We start from the raw sequence: 18886 nt of genomic DNA on the forward strand, positions 1-18886 counted from the left end.
AATTAATATTGACCGAGGCGATAGCCGAGGTCAATATTAATTTTTCAGTACATATCACATCATATTCAACAGCTAAAAAGTACATATCTGTTTTATTATATAATTTATAAATAGCTTTTATATGGCTTATCACATCTGCCATTGCATACGACGGAAATCATTATTTTTCAGCTTGTCTACTGTTTCCATAATTTGGCCCTTTCCATTGGCATGCTAATCCCTATTGTTCTTAAAAATGAGAAACGGTAACTAATATAGACTAATTTGACTCTTATGTACACCCAACTCAACGTTTTTTTCAGAATAATAACAACAAACTTGGCGTGACGTCACGTCAAAGTCCGGTGAATATACTCTGATATTGACCTGTTATTTTTTTACAAAAAGTTGCTTATTAGCCAATCAGGGAAAGGCATTTCAAAGCTATTTATAGATTATATAATAATACTTTATATTCTTAAGAAATATAGGTTATTCATGACTTTCTCTTGTATTCTTTACAGAGATTACACACAGATTTCAGACTGCTAAACCAGCAGTTAGACAAACACTGTTGAAGTATTTGTTGCCATGGTTACATAACATGGAGCTTGTTGACCCTTCATTGCCACAGAGTAACCCACTGAGTACATTCCTTATCCGTCTCCATGACAACTATACAGAAACATTTAAACCACCATTGAAAGGAGAAGGCTGGGGTTCACAGGAAGCCACCAAGATGGTTCTGAATAACCTGTTCTATATAACTGTCAAGGTAGGTATTAGAATAGAATTTATCATTGTTCTATCACTGAATCTATAAGAAGTGAGTTCTGGGATTGCAAAAGACTTACTCCAGAATTAAAAATATTTGGGTTTTCCCCAGCTTGGGGTACAAACAAACTTTTACAGTTACAGCTTCAAAATTAAGCGCAACAGGTTTACTTACCGAATGTGACCTATAGTGCACCATGACGCTGTAATGGTAAAAGTTTGTTTTTGCCAGGGGGAATTAGCATGAAAAAACCCACATTTGCCAAGTTCCGGATAACTAAATAATTAATAAACTAAAAGTTATTATTGAAAGAAAAATCATTATGTGTGTTAATTTATATTGAAAATTTCAAATTGACAACTTTCCATCTTTACTTGTGGAAGGAGATTTCAGTATAACCTTCATGATTAATTAACAAACAGACATGAGTATTAATATCAACCTTTTCTAATTTGCTGGTTAAGATCTATATAATCTAAATAATATTATTTACAGTTTGGAGATGACCATCCCCAGGAGCTAGAATCTCTGTGGGCAGCTCTGGTATTGTGTTGGCCAAACAATATCCGTGTAGTGATGCATTATCTAGTTATACTGATTAACATGGCTGCACCGGAACTCCTGTCTCATGTAAGGGTTTTACTATTTCATTTAAAAATAAGACTGTATCTCCATATATTGCTTGTAAGTTTGAGATTACTGCTTGTTATAATTATCACAGTCCAATTTATCAATTTAGTTGAAAAAAAAGCAAAATTCATCAATGAAATAAGTGGTTATTAGGAATGAATTGGTTTGTAATTATTGGTACATATTCTTTTATGTTCCTACGATAAGCTTTTCAGAAAGGTTGTTTCATTTTCTTTCATTTTAAAAATATACAAGTACAATTTAAACTTTTACTTTTGATACAATTCGACATTATTTCATTAAAATTTGATACATTAATTTAGAGATTTTTGATAAAAAGTATACTGAATAGATATATCTATGTAATATTTTTAATTGATGTAAGCTAAGCGTGTGGTGAATAGATATATCTATGTTATATCTTTAATTGACATAGGCTAAACGTGTGGTTGGTTATATTGGACGAGCTCGACCAGAACGACTGGTAGATGAGCTTATGGCAGAGTTACAAACAGTTGAGACATTAAATCTAAACATAGAGAGAACACAGACACCACCGTTCTTCCGTCTGTCTGTCATCAGAAGACCGACTATTGTACCTAACACAACTGATGATGAGAAATTAGAGAGTCATGTGACCAACTTGGCATTAGAGAAAGGAACGTTACACACAAAACGTCATAGTGCTAACCCTGATGATGTTCTCTCTGAAACGTAAGTATTGCAATTGAGTGAATTTAAAAGAGTAAGGCAATTAAGTGTATTTGCTTTGAAATATAGCAGGCTTTTTTGCAGATTAATGTTAAATAATTTATTATAATTACTAAGCAAGCTTTTTGCAGATTAATTTTAAATAATTTGATATAATTACCAAGTTAACTTGTTCATTCAACAGCTTAGAGTTGTAGAGTTTACATTTTTGTAACTAAATCATGCAAAACAAGACATTCTAGGATGAGTGAAAAAAATGAATTTGAAGACACTGATGACCTTTTATATTTTCCATTATTTTTTAAAGCAGGCATTACCTTGTCCACATGCCACGTTTAGCATGATGTATTGGGGTAAAATTAATGATTAAAAATGAATGGCCAAAGGGAATGATAATAGATAGTCAGTTGGATTATAGAGGGTCTTTTTTCCCATTTTCCTTATGACATATATATTTTTGCTTCAGTACACCAAGGACTGATTCAGCTCAGGAGAGTGACTCAAGTCTAGAGTCGGAGGACGAGATGTCACTGCCCTCACCTATGCGAGGAAGTTCTGAACAACGAAGAAATGAGACAAATGCACCATATCCCCTACCTATGCCAGCATATGGAGGATATTTTGCACCATTGTCAGAATATCTACCTGATAGCCTTCATCCCTCAGCAGGATTTCACAGGTAGCAAATCATCGCTTAATTTTGCTATTTGCATACATTTTACATGTGTTTTGTTAGTATGTTAGTAAATTTTTTTTTTTAAACATGTAAAATATAAGTTACTGAATTTTAGTATTTTGAAAATAAGAAAATGGATAGTTTTTGAAGTTATCAGGACTCCAAACTTCATAACTGACCTTTTTCTATGTAACTTTTACTTAAAAAGAGAACATAGTTTTAAAAAAGGAAGATTTTTTTTTGTACATGTATCTTTGATTGTCTTCAGTCTTTTGTTAAAATGAAATGATTTAATTTTTGTGAGAATATAAAAGAACAGTGATTAAAGATTTTACAGATGTGTGAAATATTTTATATTTCAAGAGCAAAATTGCCATGTTTTTGTCTTTTCTTATAAAGGTAACAATTTAAATTGTTTGAAATGTAGGAAGTACATGTAAAGATTTTGTTATTTCAGGAGTAATTATGTCAAAATGGCTTATCTGGAGGCATGTGACTTGAAAGCAGCATGCTTCCAGATTCATGCTAGTTTTCATGAAATTTTGAAAATGCTTTTAAAAGTAAAGTATTGTGAACATAGAAAGTAATTAACATATTGCAAATGTGTCTTACAATCAACATTAATTACCAAAATGAGGTCAAAATATGAAACATAGCCCTTATTGCGTTAGTAACACAGTAAAAATATGGTTTTAAATACTGTAAAATCAGTTATTAATCGCACATAACTGTTAAATTAACATGTAAATTATTAGTTGAATCTTGGATATTTTTTCTAAAGTTTGATTTCTTGAAATGATTTAGCTAATCTGGAGACATGCAGCTTTTAAGATGAATGTATTAAAGGTTTTGAAAATATCAAATACATGTAAATATTTCTATATTTCAGGAGTAATATTGCGATTATGTTTATGTCAGACCTGGTTTTAGATGGTCTGGAGATTGACTGGTCGGCTCATCTTCCCCTCATGTTACATGTCATATTCCTAGGTAAGATATTTTTTTATCCCTTAAAATGCCAAATTTATGTAATGGACTTGCCCAGCTTACCATTTTTGGAACTGTCCATTATCAATTTTGGGGATGTCAAGATGAAAATAGTAATATAATGATCGCTAGCCGAATAGGTTCAATCCCTGACAGGAGCAAGACCATGTTTCCTTGAGCAAGAAACCTACACTCATTGCTAAGTACTGGTTGGTTCCAGGAACGGATTCCATAGTGTGTTTATAAGCTAAAAGCTTCCTACACAATCTAACTATTAGAAATTCTGTATAAACTAAGATGAAAATAAATGATAGTCGGTCAACAGTTAAGAGCCTGGTCAGACTGCACGCAAAGACTAATTACTTTGAGTTCCAGTAGGTTACGGGTTAAGTCAATGCTTTATTTGCCAATATTTGTTGCAAACTAAGGAATTTATACTGAAATCTAATAAGAACTGTATTCATAATGCAGCTATGTTAATTTGATTTGACTGTGGTACAGGTTGTAGTTTCAGACATAACACAGTATTGAATGAAATTGATAAGTTGAATATATCTAGATCTTGGATCTCTATTTAGTTTTGAACATGTCTGTGGATGTTTCTAAATTCATAAATTTACCATTTCAGGTTAATTGTTTCATTCTGCTCAAGTTCTTGCTATGATTTGGTTGGTAGTTTTCACATACCAGTACCATCAAAGAGGAGTCTTAATCAAACGGAATCTGCAGTTTGACCATAGTCACGGTCCATAGTTTTCATTAAGTGATAAATTGGAACATGATCATTGTTTATTAAGCTCGTGAGCCATTTGGGATGAATTTTAAAGCAATCATAGCACTATGATAAGTGATTTACACAATGTGTTGTTTTTATGCTTGCAGGTTTAGATCACAACAAGGAACTGGTGTATGAACATTGTAAGAAGTTGTTGTTGAATCTCATGTTACTGGCAGCCAATCAAGACTGTCCTGAGGTTGCTAGGCTGTTGCTAAGTTACCAGACCAACTTAGATGATACTCTTCAACTTATCAATGAAAGTAAAGATTCATCAGCATCAGAACAAAGTATGTAATATCTGTTTAATTTTAATGATATATTCTTCTCAGTATTATAACAAATTATGTAAACATAAACAGTTGGTTGGATTTTTTTAATGCTTTTATTCAGGAATTTCTAGTATTTGTTCCGAAGAAAGTTTTTAAGGATATCGGAAGAGAAAATATTTTATTATACAATATGACTTGATTATAGAAGTACCTCATCATTACACATATATACAATATACATTTAATACAACAAAAGTGAAAATACAGACATGCAAATTTAACGTTTGGTATTATCTGTCAGATACATTATTCATTCATGTGTTCCAAATCTGTCATGTTTTGGAAAATTATATACTATTCTGTTGTTTTTTTCTTTCTTAAACGTAAGACAGTATTTCTTATGGCTGAAAAGTACTTAATCAAATAAGGGATACTTTAAAGTTATTGTGGTGTTTTTCAAACTTTTTGTGGTAAAAATTATCCATTCTACGTTGTATTTTAAAAGATTATTTTTTGTAATCTGTTTTTCTTTTTTTTGTGTGTGTAGATAATTCCAGTACAGAGGAGCAGCCAGAACCACGTCCTATATTCAGAGTTGACAGTTCTACAACACTGATGCCAGGTACACCAGGTACCCCACCCACCCCAGAACAACCATCAACCGAGTCTGTGACTGAATCAACAGATCCTGATACTCTAAACTCTGTACTAGACATTGTAAAAGTTGTCCTGGATGTGATGAGCAGAAGGTAATGTTTGTAAAGATGGAACTTTTAAGTTTGATTGTGTGTTAATTTTTTTGCGTGTTTCTGCATCAAAACAATCACTGTACTGAGCTTAAAGTTTGGCATAAGCAATGTTAAGTCGTATTTAATGGTACATGGAACTGCTATTAACCCTTAATCTGTTTGAACCAGGCTTTATACTTTTGGTAGCTGAATTTTTGTATTTTGAAATTGAACTCCCTGTAACTTTGAAAAGACTATTTCAGCAGGGTTAAGCCAATAAAGAACAGGGTAAAGGTTTACTATATAAAAAAAAGAAATGTTTGATAAAGGAAATTTTTAATATAAAAAGCTTTAATATTTTTTTTAGAAAAGAAGTAAATGCAATGTTCAGTTTAAATTTTTCAGGAGAGGTCGACCACTTTGGTGCTATGAGGACATTACTCCTAAAACTCTTATTACTCAGAGTGCCGAGCAGCTTGAGAATCTTCTACGATTTATTGTCAAGTTCTTTAAATATCTGTCACCCCTAGCATTGGTAGAGCAACGATGGTCACAGGTTGCTATGCAACTAGCATTATCATGCTCTTCCAGGCATTATGCTGGAAGGTCATTCCAGGTAAAAATTATTTCTATTTATAGAATGTTTCTTGATTAAAGTTTGTATATACAACATATAGTACATAAATGAAATGTTGCCATAAATACATCAATGAAATGTTGTTTCAACAATTCCTTTACAATGTTATTGTGCTATGTTTTTTTGGCTGAATTTAAAGTTTCACAGACATTGTTAATGTTATCTGGCTACTTACCTGTCTAATGGAGAAGGACCTCAGGATATTTTACCTTGTGTAACATACACATCTGATCTCATTCAATTTAATTGATGTAGGTACATAGTAGAAACATGTATAGATACTAAAAAAGTTTTTCTATATTATCTAGGTACTGAGAGCTTTACATATAAGACCATCCTCACAGATGCTTGCTGATATTTTATCAAGACTGGTGGAGACTGTTGCTGAACAGGGGGAGGATATGCAGGTGAAATAAATCTTCAGTTTTACATTCATTATTAAGTTTTTAGCTCACCTGAGCTTGCTCAGGGTGAGCTTTTAGGATCGGTGAATGTCCGTCGTCCGTCCGGCCGTCCACAATTGCTTGTGAACACTCTAGCGGTCGCATTTTTTCCTCAATCATCATCAAACTTGGTCAGTATGCTTATCTAGTTGAAAGCTCGGATGAGTTCGAACATGGGTCATCTCGGATGAAAAACTAGGTCACAAGAGCTAAAAATAGAAAAACCTTGTGAACACTCTAGAGGTCACATTTTTGACCCAATCATCATCAAACTTGGTCAGGATGTTTGTCTAGGTGATAGCTCAGATGAGTTCGAACATGGGTCATCTCGGATGAAAAAGTAGGTCACAGGAGCTATAAATAGAAAAACCTTGTGAACACTCTAGTGGTCACATTTTTTAACCAATCATCATCAAACTTGGTCAGAATGCTTGTCTAGTCAATTGCTTGGATGAGTTCGAACATGGGTCATCTCTGATGAAAAACTAGGTCACAGGAGCTAAAAATAGAAAAACCTTTTGAACACTCTAGTGGTCACATTTTTGACCCAATCATCATCAAACTTTGTCAGGATGCTTGTTTAGATAATAGCTCAGATGAGTTCGAATATGGGTCATCTCGGATGAAAAACTAGGTCACCGGAGCTATAAATAGAAAAACCTTGTTAACACTCTAGCAGTCACATTTTTGCATCAATCATCATCAAACTTGGTCAGGATGCTTATCTAGTTGGTAGCTTGGATGAGTTCGAACATGGGTCATCTCGGATGAAAAAGTAGGTCACCAGAGCTAAAAATAGAAAAACCTTGTTAACACTTTAGCGGTCACATTTTGCATCAATCATCATCAAACTTGATCAAGATACTTGTCTAGGTGATAGCTCGGATGAGTTCGAACATGGGTCATCTCGGATGAAAAACTAGGTCACAGGAGCTAAAAATAGAAAAACCTTGTTAACACTAGTGGTCACAATTTTGACTCAATTGTCATCAAACTTGGTCAGGAAACTTGTGTAGGTCATTGCTGGGAATAAATCGAACATGGGACATCTCGGATGAAAAACTAGGTCACAGGAGATAAAAATAGAAAAATCTTGTGAACACTCTAGTGGCTACTGTTGTGATCCAAATATTCTGTTAATTGGTCTGAAAGTTTGTTTTGATGATTTCTAAGTCAAGATCGAACATGGGTCATCTTGGATGAAAAACTAGGTCACACCGCCCAAATATGGAAAAACCTTGTTAACATTCTAGTGGTCACATTTTTCGACTCAATTATCATCAAACTTGGTTAGGATGCTTGTCTAGGTAATTGCTTGGATGAGTTCGAAATCGCATGTGAAACTAGGTCACCGGAGCTTAAAATAGAAGAATCTTGTTTACACTCTAGTTGCTACTGTTTTGATCCAAGTATCCTGGAAATTGGTCTGAAAGTTTGTTTTGATGATTTCTAGGTCAAGTTTGAATATGTGTCACCTGGGTAAAAAACTAGGTCGCACTGCTCAAATATGGATAATCCTTGTTAACACTGTAGTGGTCACATTTTTGACTCACCTGTCATGAGACTTGGTCAGAATGCTTGTCTAGGTAATTGTTTGGATGAGTTTGATAATTCAGGTGAGCGATCTAGGGCCATCATGGCCCGAGTATAGTTCCTTTAATCAATTTAATATCCAGATTTCTAGAGTTTCTCTATCCTATTAAATATCCATATTTCTAGATGTTTTTATTTAAGAAAGACTTGGGAACCAATGCATATAAATAAGGTATTGTAGTACTTAAATCTGTTGAAACTATTAATGGAATGTTCTGACTTCAAAGCAAAAGAAGTCATGTCTTACAGAATAAGGGCTTTCTTCAGTTTACATTACTTCACATAATATTTTCATTGTTTTTACAAAAAAAGGCCTTTACTTGTATCTTTCAGGGTTATGTGACTGAAATTATTCTTACTCTGGAGGCTGTAGTTGATAATGTTGACCTTGAGATTAGACCTATCGATTTCATGCGAGACATCTTCATGTCTACACCAAATTTGGCACAGAGCCAAGTGGGGGCGGAGTCAAGAAGAGGTGTTTTGATGGCACCAAAAACGCAGCCCTATCAGCAGCAACATATGCGCAGTATTAGCTATGCTGCACAAGGTGTGGCCAGTAAAGTATCAAGCAGTAAGTCTCTTTGTTTTAATCAGTAATGAATTTATCAGCATAATGGGTACTTTTAAAAAGTTTAAGCTTCATACATAATGCTTTATAGTAAAGTTACATGTTAGATATTTTGTTATAAAGAAGCGTCATGTTGTAAAAATTATGTTCTATGAATGTTTGAAAGTAGATACCTTAAAAACTTTACAAACTTGATTTTTTTTTGGAATTTTGAGTCTTTATTGGGATAATAACTAAGAATCTAATCATGTAAAAACAATTAGAATGATTCTCTGACTGCAAGAATAAAACTATGTTCATCAATCTTTATACAGTGATTGGTACAATTATGAAATCTACAGGAAAATTATTAACCACTATGGTATTAATTTCAGTATTATTAGGGTGAGAAAAAAAGTAATGAATAACTAAAGGTACATATACATGTATATCTGTAACAGTGACAGATGCTAAAAATAGAAGTGGTACGGATCTTGAAATGCGGCTAAAAGCAAATGTCCCAAGGTCTCGTAGTGAGAAAACATTGAAGAATACAGAACAAGGTGTCGAGGATAAGTTGACCATCATGACTCAGATGTTCTGGATTGCTGTGTCCCTGCTGGAGTCCGACTACGAGTATGAGTTTCTACTGGCAACCAAATTGTTGGATAAAGTAAGTTTATTCTGGCAAATGACGTATCATGCTGGCATTCTTTGAGGAAGTGAGAGCATGCTGTTTTGCATATGTCATATTGTTCTCAGTAAAAGAACAGAAATTATATTGTAGGTCAAAGTTCAAAGTCTTGATGCGTATTATAATTAAAAAAGAAAAATAAAGAATCCTTCACAATAGTTTGAGATATAATATTTATCCTTTTGATTGAAATAAAGCCCACAAATAGATACATTAACTTTGTGGTAATATTATCTACACAGAGACTAGAAGACTTTTATGGTTCAAACAGATTTTCCAGAAGACAAAATGTATAAATGTATAGATGTGTTGTGTTATTATGAAAAGGGTTGATAAAAATGAACTTCAAATGTAAGAATACATTATACAGCTAAGAGATACTTTATGATAAGTTATCTTCTTCTACAATAATGGCTCTGTTCATTTATAATCAGTTATGGCCAGGATTAGTCATTTCATAATGTTTCATTGTAAACTTACAGATATTACAGCACTTGCAGCCAGACAGACCAGAGTGTAGGGAGAAACTGGAGAAGATACAACAACAAATTAAATGGACCAACTTTCCTGGTGTACAAACACTGTTGCTTAAGGTATTTACCCTTTAACCCCCGTGTATTACAGAAATTATGTGAAATAAACTTGGCCTTCTTTGAATTTCCTAGGTCTGTTTGAGAGTTTGGTCAGTTTTAGAGATTTTAATATGATAAAATTAAGTTAATCAGTCAACAAAATGGTGTGTGGCTCCATTTTAGTTGCAAAAGTCATATTATTACTGCAAATATAATGTAAAATACAAAATAGCTTGTAATTTTAGAAAATAAATATCAAGTTTTAGTCATTTGTAATTACAGAACTTAAGAATTTAACACGATCTCTTGAAATATATTATCACAGATATATGAAATATTATCATGTCCTCATTTGAGTAGAACATATTTTATACAACATTTTACTATTTGCTCTTTTTGCTATAAAAATGTAAATATATTACACTTTTATGTTACAGGGTTGTACATCACAGATTGCAGCAGAAAGTACATGGCAGCTACTGACCAGGTTGACAGTCTGTATTAACTCCTCTGTTGTAGATCCTACAGGCAGCCATGGTAAGTTTTTTGTTTAAAAGTTTTGAAACATTGTGAAACTTGAAGCATGTTTGTCATCACACCATTGATAATACAGCCATGATAGAAAATTGATTTCCGAATCCTTAGAATAATCTGTTCCTTATTTATAATTGATCAGCTTCAATGTAGCAGATTTTGATGAAACTTCAAGTGGAATGATGATAACCGCAACCAGATTTGCAAATCCAGTGATATTAGTGTGCTGTATACTTTCGTGTCATATGATAGTGCCATCTCATAATTTGAATCAATAATGTAGTAGCTTTGCATTAGTATTTTTTCCAAGAAAGAAACTTATCTTTGGAGCTTATGTAACTTGGGTGGGTTTTACCCATCTGAATTGCCAGCCTGAAATAATGCATTGATAAATGGCTAAAGTAACACATGACCAAAATGAGGTATGATTACAGATATCTGAGGTTTATTAAATAGCAAATAGTGTCGTCCCCAAAGTTGTGATGTTTATTATGTTGAAAACTTCTGTTATAATACTTTATCTTATTACTTGTTTTTACTTATTGTATGTAAGTATAGGAGGAAACAAGAAGTGTTTAACAGGCTATATACCATGTTTCATATTTTGCAGGTTTTCCCATGAATGTGATAGCTCTGTTACCATACTTGGTTCATCATTATGAAAATCCTTCTCAGTTGTGTAGAGACTCTGCTGACCATATTTCACAGGTTCGTTTAGAATTATGTGAATATTTTATAGCTGGACAAAACCATACTTATAGCCAGTACAAAATAAAATTTAAAGAATTAATGACTAAAGGCTTATATATATTTTGTACATATTTGGAAATTGAAGTGGTAATAAAGTAGTGATACTTTTAAGAGAGTATTTTCATTAAAATATTTCTCTTAAATATGATAGTCTTGAAGTAGCGCAGAATTAAAGTTATTTTAACCTTTTAAATACTAGCGACAAAATGTCTTGTTTGTGCCAATAATATAGAGTAGGGCCTGCCTTTTAATCTGGTAAAAATCCATACTTATGTCTTAATAAAGTGAAATAATCAATAATTGAAGGTCCTTATACATTGAATAATTATTCTGAAAATATTTAGTATTAGGCATGACAAAGAACTGTGACAGAATCATACTTGGAAAATGTTGGCAAATGTGAGATGTGGGATATTTCATATATATTTATATGGCAGATAGAACAAAATATTATTATTAATCATATAAATATTCATTCTACATCACTTAAAACTTTATCAACATTATTTTCAAGCAGCATTTCATAAGAATATCCAAATGATACATTGCTATTGTTTTTATCAATATTTGAAATAATTATAGAAAATGGGGCACAAGTCCTTTATTGTTTTCTCATCTGATGTTATTGATTACATTTTTTGTATTTTTATATTCACAGATTTGTGCTCAGAAATCAGACAGATTAAATAATCTGGGCACAGTTATGTCCCTTTACAGCAGAGGAACATTTGGTAAAGACAGTTTTCAGTGGACTAAATGTGTAGTGAAATATTTACATGATGTGTATGTACAGGCCAGTGTTTCCATGGTTTCTTTTCTTGTAGAGGTAAGTTTATTCTTTGAACAGGAAAGTTGACATCCGTTTGAGTGTTGCTTTAATTAATTCTGAAAATCTGAGAGTGAGCTTTGTTTGTGTGAAAGACGAGAAAAAGATGCATCGTAGCTCATGTATGTGGTACAGTAAGTTATGTGTTTGATGCAATAGGTTTTGTGTGTTTGGTACAGTGAATTCATTCAAGAAATTCAGCATGTAATGGGTAAATTATAAGATATAGACAGAAAACTATTTCTGACCTAATTTATAAATAAAAAAAATATTTTAATTATAATATATATACAAACAAAAAATAGCTCAGACTTAGTTGGTAGATAGTGAGATTCCATAATCATAACATAGAGACAGCTTTGAAACTCTGAGTTAGTTTGTATTATGAAGTTTCGTGAATGGAAGATATATAGACTAAAGGGTACTTCATTGAGATACCTGAAACAATGTTATTATTTCTACATGAAACCATTTCAGTAGAAAAGAGTATATATTTTTATAATGGCATTATTACATTTAATGTTGTATATTACAGGTGCTAGAAAAAGGTCCTCATAGTTACCAGTTAGCAGTATTACAGATTTTACATTGTATGGTACATTATATAGATTTAAATACTCAGCCATCTGTTGTTCTCAACCAAGAATTGTTCTACACGGTCTCCAAACATGTTCAGGTAATTGTTTACACTAACATTTTAAATCAGAATCTACATTGAAATCAAAAAATAACTTTTAGTATATGTATGTGGTTTTAATGAAATTGGCCCTTAATGCTTATTGACTTGTTTATTTACTTAAACGTATTTACTAATTCTTGTACAACGATATTCATACAATATGTTATAATCAGTTTCGTATTGTTTTAGGAGCTATTGTGCCTTCTTTCACTGACATTCGACCTGAAATTGTCTCTACACAATCCCACTGACCTAAATTTACCACTGACTTATAAAGGTGTCATGAAGGGTATTTTTAGCCAGTTGTTACCCCGAAACTTACAGCTTATAGTGACTGATGGCAAAGAGTAATTTTTGTATTCAGTTTTTAACAAAAATATAAACCTTAGGAGATTAGAAGTTTAGATGAACTCGTAAAGAAATATCTGTTAAATATGAAAATGGTATTTTTTTTAGAAATAAATAAAGTTATAATCTAGTCATAAATAGATCTTGAATGTTTGCATTTCATTCTGTTGTATGTGAATTATTAAAACTTGAAATATTGAATTCAGGGTCCCCATTGGAAAGAAGCAATAAAGATATTAAAGCTTGCAGTGGCCAGGTCTTCAACACTTACAGCAGCTGCTTCTAGTACATCAGAACAGACGTACGCTCTACATAGATCTCTAGCCGAGATTGATGTTCTACATAAGAAAGAGTTGCCAGGTAAAATGACCATTTTCTTCAGTGCTTTGTTAATGAATACACAAAAGCTATTTTCTTGGCTTTAAAATTGTTAGGTTTACTATTGAAAGAATAAGGAGAGCTATTGTACTCAGCTAAGTTTTTGTTTGCAAGTAAGTATCTCAAAAACTACTAAAGGGAATGTGTTGGAACTTCACATACCTATTTGAGAGCATGATAGGAGGTCACTGTTAAAGGTCCCTAACATTGCCATGGATTTTGAAAGAATTATAGCCTTTCTTGACATAGAACAATTATCCATGCTCATGTTTTACTGTCATGCCCTGAGAATAGTCCAGCACACTCCTACCTACAGCTCTTGTTAAATTAATTCACTAGAAACAGACCCTTCATTGTAATGTAATTTGAAATGATCAACTACCAATGTTTAGCTGGACCATACCTTATTTCAATTTATACATCAATTTGTTAGTGGAAGGGCATAAAGGAAAGACTACTGTTTTACTTCTTCAAAACATTCTTATATCAAAGTGTGTGATGTTGATTTCTTAATTTTTTAAACATTTTCTCTTTAATTAAATATTTGTACTGAACATAGACATTTATTCATCAATTAAAAGAATTTAGATGACAAGTTCTTGCTTATGAAATATTATTTAATATTTATGTTGGAGAGTATTATCCTTGAGATTTTTATCAATATGCGTACTTGGTTATATAACCCTTGTTTCGTTGACCATTTATTTTGCTTAAATGAAATTTAATGATTTGGCTGCTGCTTTAAATGCCATTTGTATATTACACATATAGGCAGAACCCTTGACTTCAGTGTTGATCTATCTGGCACTTCTATCATTGGGAGGAAGTACTTAAATCAAGAATTACATGGTTCCCCTCACAGTGATACAACTACACCTAGTAATCAGTCATCTCTGAGTAGGAAGGGATCCGGTAACGAGGCTGATACTTGCTGGAAGAAACCACAAAATTCACAGGTATGGTCTTCAATTGTTCTGTTATCTAAGGCTGTATCATTGTATGTTATGTCCGAAATTATTCATTTTGAAATCCCAAAACAATTGTGGAATACATGTTGTTAAATCATGTAGTGAAAGTCTTAAATTGACACATAACGGAGTAAATCATAATCACAGTAATAAAATAAGTGAAACACCTTATCTGAAAACCCAGAAATTACAGAAAAAGCTGTTGTATTGTAAACCTAAACATTCACATGAAGTCAGAAATTATAATAAAATCATTAAACTTTAGATATTCTGGCACATCAGACTGGTGTTTCCATATTTTTATCCATGCTGAAACAACGAGTTGCGTGCTATACAACAGCGTCATTTTAGAGCATTTTATGAATGAAACATGTAAAAATAAAGTCATTTTGGTGTATTTAAGAATGGAACTCCATTCTGTCATTTTGCCATTATGAATGACATTGTATATCCAAATGCTGTTGTAAGAAAATAACATTAAAGGACATTTCCATGGAAAATGGTTTTATTTAAGAATTTAAGATATGATAGAAGATGGTAGAATATACAAGAAAAAATATCTCACATATGTTAACTATTTCTACTAGACAAATTGAGCAACGCCATTTACAAACATGTTCACAAAATAGAATTTAATGCTCAGTAGTAATCAACAGAATGAAAAGAAGTGATAGACATGTACGCCTACTAAATTTAATAGTTAAATGCAAAAAAGGTACAACTTCTTTCTATCTAATGATGTATGTCTATATATGAAATTAAATAGATGTTGATTTATTTATAAGTTCATTTCCTTCATCAAATATTCCAAAATAATGAATCTAATCCAGCTTGTAGACTTGAAGAAAGTTGTTATAACTTTCATCATCAGAGGAGCAGCTTAGGTATACAGTACTTGTCTCGGGGCATGAGCAAATAGCTTCTAGACCCATGTGATGTTGCTTTATAACCTTTCCCGTTAAACAGTCTTCTGATATCTCCACTAAATCATCTCCCTGCCAGTCACAGGCATAGACAGTACCATCGTCTGACAGTGCCATACCTCTAGGTTCACCCAAATCACCATAGCTACCAGTCACCTCACCTTGCCAGTTAAATCTTGTAACTGATCTCATTTTGCTATCAGACACATAGATAGAACTTTCATTGGCTTTGACATAAACAGGATGGCTAAGAATAGATTCTTCCTGAAGTGTTTTCAGTACGGTTCCATTTCTATCAAGAATCATGAACTTAGCTGGATTGCAGAATGACACAACCAGTTTACCTTGGTAACAGCTTATACCGTGACATTTCCCATCAACCTTCAAATTGTGCTTCATCTGCAGTTTGTTCTTAGAGACTGATAAAAATTGAATAGTTTGTATTGCTGGCAGTGTGACAGCAAGTTCTGCACCTGTTACCATGGTGATATCATGTGGCGGATCCTCCAGGTGTACTTGATCAGTGACAGATTGACTTGTGGTATCTACCAGTTTGACAGCGTTATTTGTTTCATCAGTGATGATAAGAATATCAGGAGTAAAGACAGTCATCCCAGTTATACAGCATGCATATTTATCTTTAGATGTTTTCACACAGATTTCTCCCTGATGTGAAGCATGTCTGGATTTTATCTGGGCAGTGTTTTGAAAACCTTTTTTGTTTAAATTTTTGCCGGATATTTCACCCAGCGACTTTTCTTCTTTGAGCAGGCTTGATAGTGTATTGCTTGGCTTAAAGCTGAACTGACTTAAATCAAAATCTGTTTGATCAAGAAAGCTTCTCTTGGTTTCTTCAATCATTTGGTTTGCAAGTTTGAGTTCCATGAAGAGTTTGTCGGCTTGTTTAGATGTGTTAAGGTATTGGATAGAATTAAATGATGTCATCATAGATTGGGAAATATCGTTCCATGCCCTTTCAACTGTCTTTATATTCTTTTCATTCTGTTCTTGAATTGCAATGGCCTCATCTTCAACTGCTTTCTCCAATTCATCCAACCAGTGATTGACTTCTTGTCGGAACTTCTTGATATCTGCCAATACTTCCGTCAAGGAACTATCAGATTTTGCTGTCATTTTCTTTATGTCTTCTGTTCTCTTATAAAATTGGTCGGATGCAGTCTCCATGGCTTTCAGCATGTCTTGATATTCTTTGCTGTTGATGACCTGCTCAGAAATATCTGGTATGTAGTTGACTTTACAAGTACCGTTGTGTTTAAGGGAAACACATATACGACAGAGTATAACTTGATGGTCATTGCAGAAGAATTTTATGACTTCCTTGCCATGTTTAGGACAAGGTTCTGTTAGGTCATCAGAATTCTGTTGGACAGCCATAACTAATCTGAAATATATGAAATATAACATACAATAATAATTATAATAAAAGGTTTGTTATAAAAATATTTAAAAAATATACCTTTTTAATGAAATGTGGTGCTATATCAGTCAAATATATTTTTTTTAAATAAATATGAAATATAAATAGGAAAGAGGGTGGAGTCAAAACTCATATTTATTTTAAGGGACTTCTTTCGCCATTTTGCTTGAAAAATCTGATAAATACAAAGCAATTTTTTGTTGAATTTTGTTTTGAAAACTTTCTAGAATGATAGAAAATGGTCTAACTAAGAAAATAAATCCGAACACCAATATCTTCAATTCATTTATTAACGCTGTACAGATGTTAAAAGAGTTGTTTACGTGACGTGACAAAGTATCGCCAAAAAGACGCGTCTAAAAATAATATATAACTGCGCGCTGTATTATTGCAGTTGCGTAGCAAGCAAGGGGATTCGTAATCATTTTTCTTTGCTAATGAAATTAAATAAAAAGGTTAGTTTTTCATTTTCGTGAAATATGGTATATATTTTCACTCCACATTATAAAATGCAACATATTTTCACTCGCCGTCCCGGCTCGGGGAAAATATGTGGCATTTTATCATGTTTCGTGAAAATATATTCCACACTGAAACGAAGAAATATCCTCTTAAGAACAATAAAATGTAACAAGTTATTTGCAATATTTTCATCCTATATTAAATTATGTGTCATATACATTCCAAACTTAAGTTACATGTACTTTAAACTTCATTTAAATTAAATGATTCAGAAGGACATTGTTTTAAAAAATGACTAACTGAGAAGGTCATATTTTGCCATTAAGACTTGCTCAAGTATACTGCAAATTTTTGCCCCTCTTATCTGGTTTTTTTTTCCATTCATAAATATAATAAAATAAAAATACTTGAAAATAACAGCTTGCTGAAGGAATAAAACCAGTGCTGTAATATTTGTAATAAAAAATAACTATTATTAATGAATTATTATAAAAAAATTTAAGAATATTACCTTTTTATGTCCTGAGGTTTTATTCAAAATTATATTCAAAATGTTTCACAATGTTGACTTTTATATTATGCAAAGATAGGTTAAAGCTATTATTTCCACCTTGATTGTAAAGTTGGCTATTGTCCATAATATATAATGTAGTTTGATATCTTGTATTAAGCAATTGTCAATGCATTGTTTTATATCTGTGGTAAATATATTTAAGTTTAAGAAAAATAAAACAATTAATGATTAACATTGATGAATAGGTCATTGATCTTGATATTTAAAGTTAAAAGAAAAATACTGAATTATAGCTTTGATAGACGTGTCTTAACAACTAGAACAAAATCCTAGTCTTAAGAAAAATTGTCTGCATAAGATATATTTGTTTATTTTACAAGTTGAAATCTATTTAATAAACTTCCAGTGTTTGCACCACATGATGATCATTATTGGATCTAGCCTTGTCAATTTACAGTTTTTTTTCCCAAAAAAATCTTATTTCAAATCCATATTGTATTCTACCTAGCATTGTCCAAAAAATCATATCAAATCGATAGTGTACTCTGTCTAGCATCGCTTTCATTTTCCGAGTCCAAGAAAGCCATATCTAATCTATATTGTACTAGAAATAATAAAGATCTGTCAAAATGTTGTATATTAGTGTTGAATAATATTATAACATTATACATTGTTGAATAGTATAGTGATTTTATTCCATTATTCAATGATTTTATTGGGCACATACACAGTTGCAAAACCTGTATTGGACTCAGCTAGTACATAATCTAATATAGGTTTGACAGATGTGAACACATCCAATAGAATTCAGTTTTGTACTGAACAATTTATGATTATTATCATTGGGCGGGTCCCCTCGAGACGGATTTTCCAATCCAAAACGCAAACATATGTAAGATATTTTTCCTTGCATATTCTACCATATTCCATATATTATAATTTAAACTCTTTACCTTCATAAAACAATTTTCCATGGAAATTTATATCATTACACCTGTAACTTGTTTCTTACAAAAGCATATGAAATTACAAATTCATTAAAAC

At 32.3% G+C, this 18886-nt stretch overlaps 2 protein-coding genes across 2 annotated transcripts in view; one reads left to right on the forward strand and one right to left on the reverse strand.

The window, feature by feature from the left end:
- LOC132753339 (protein furry homolog-like) overlaps window positions 1–18886 on the forward strand; it is a 105668-nt gene that overhangs the window by 50063 nt on the left and 36719 nt on the right. The window contains exons 33-50 of the mRNA XM_060743779.1: window positions 504–754; window positions 1250–1384; window positions 1821–2098; window positions 2562–2774; window positions 3661–3761; window positions 4641–4823; window positions 5353–5554; window positions 5939–6149; window positions 6479–6577; window positions 8540–8780; window positions 9218–9429; window positions 9933–10043; window positions 10460–10559; window positions 11167–11264; window positions 11965–12132; window positions 12668–12808; window positions 13366–13519; window positions 14309–14493. Of these exons, the coding sequence (XP_060599762.1) occupies window positions 504–754; window positions 1250–1384; window positions 1821–2098; window positions 2562–2774; window positions 3661–3761; window positions 4641–4823; window positions 5353–5554; window positions 5939–6149; window positions 6479–6577; window positions 8540–8780; window positions 9218–9429; window positions 9933–10043; window positions 10460–10559; window positions 11167–11264; window positions 11965–12132; window positions 12668–12808; window positions 13366–13519; window positions 14309–14493 (3083 nt within the window). The remainder of the gene's footprint in view (window positions 1–503; window positions 755–1249; window positions 1385–1820; window positions 2099–2561; window positions 2775–3660; window positions 3762–4640; window positions 4824–5352; window positions 5555–5938; window positions 6150–6478; window positions 6578–8539; window positions 8781–9217; window positions 9430–9932; window positions 10044–10459; window positions 10560–11166; window positions 11265–11964; window positions 12133–12667; window positions 12809–13365; window positions 13520–14308; window positions 14494–18886) is intronic.
- LOC132753336 (uncharacterized) lies at window positions 15038–17941 on the reverse strand. The gene is made up of 2 exons (XM_060743777.1): window positions 17840–17941; window positions 15038–16830 (listed from the first exon to the last, which is right to left on the reverse strand). Exon 2 carries the CDS (start codon window positions 16821–16823, stop codon window positions 15327–15329), a length of 1497 nt encoding a protein of 498 aa, XP_060599760.1. The 5' UTR covers window positions 16824–16830; window positions 17840–17941; the 3' UTR covers window positions 15038–15326.

The sequence above is a fragment of the Ruditapes philippinarum genome, unplaced genomic scaffold (genome assembly GCF_026571515.1).
Source record: "Ruditapes philippinarum isolate M1 unplaced genomic scaffold, ASM2657151v2 ctg2528_1_1_1_1, whole genome shotgun sequence".
Taxonomy (NCBI): Eukaryota; Metazoa; Mollusca; class Bivalvia; order Venerida; family Veneridae; genus Ruditapes; species Ruditapes philippinarum.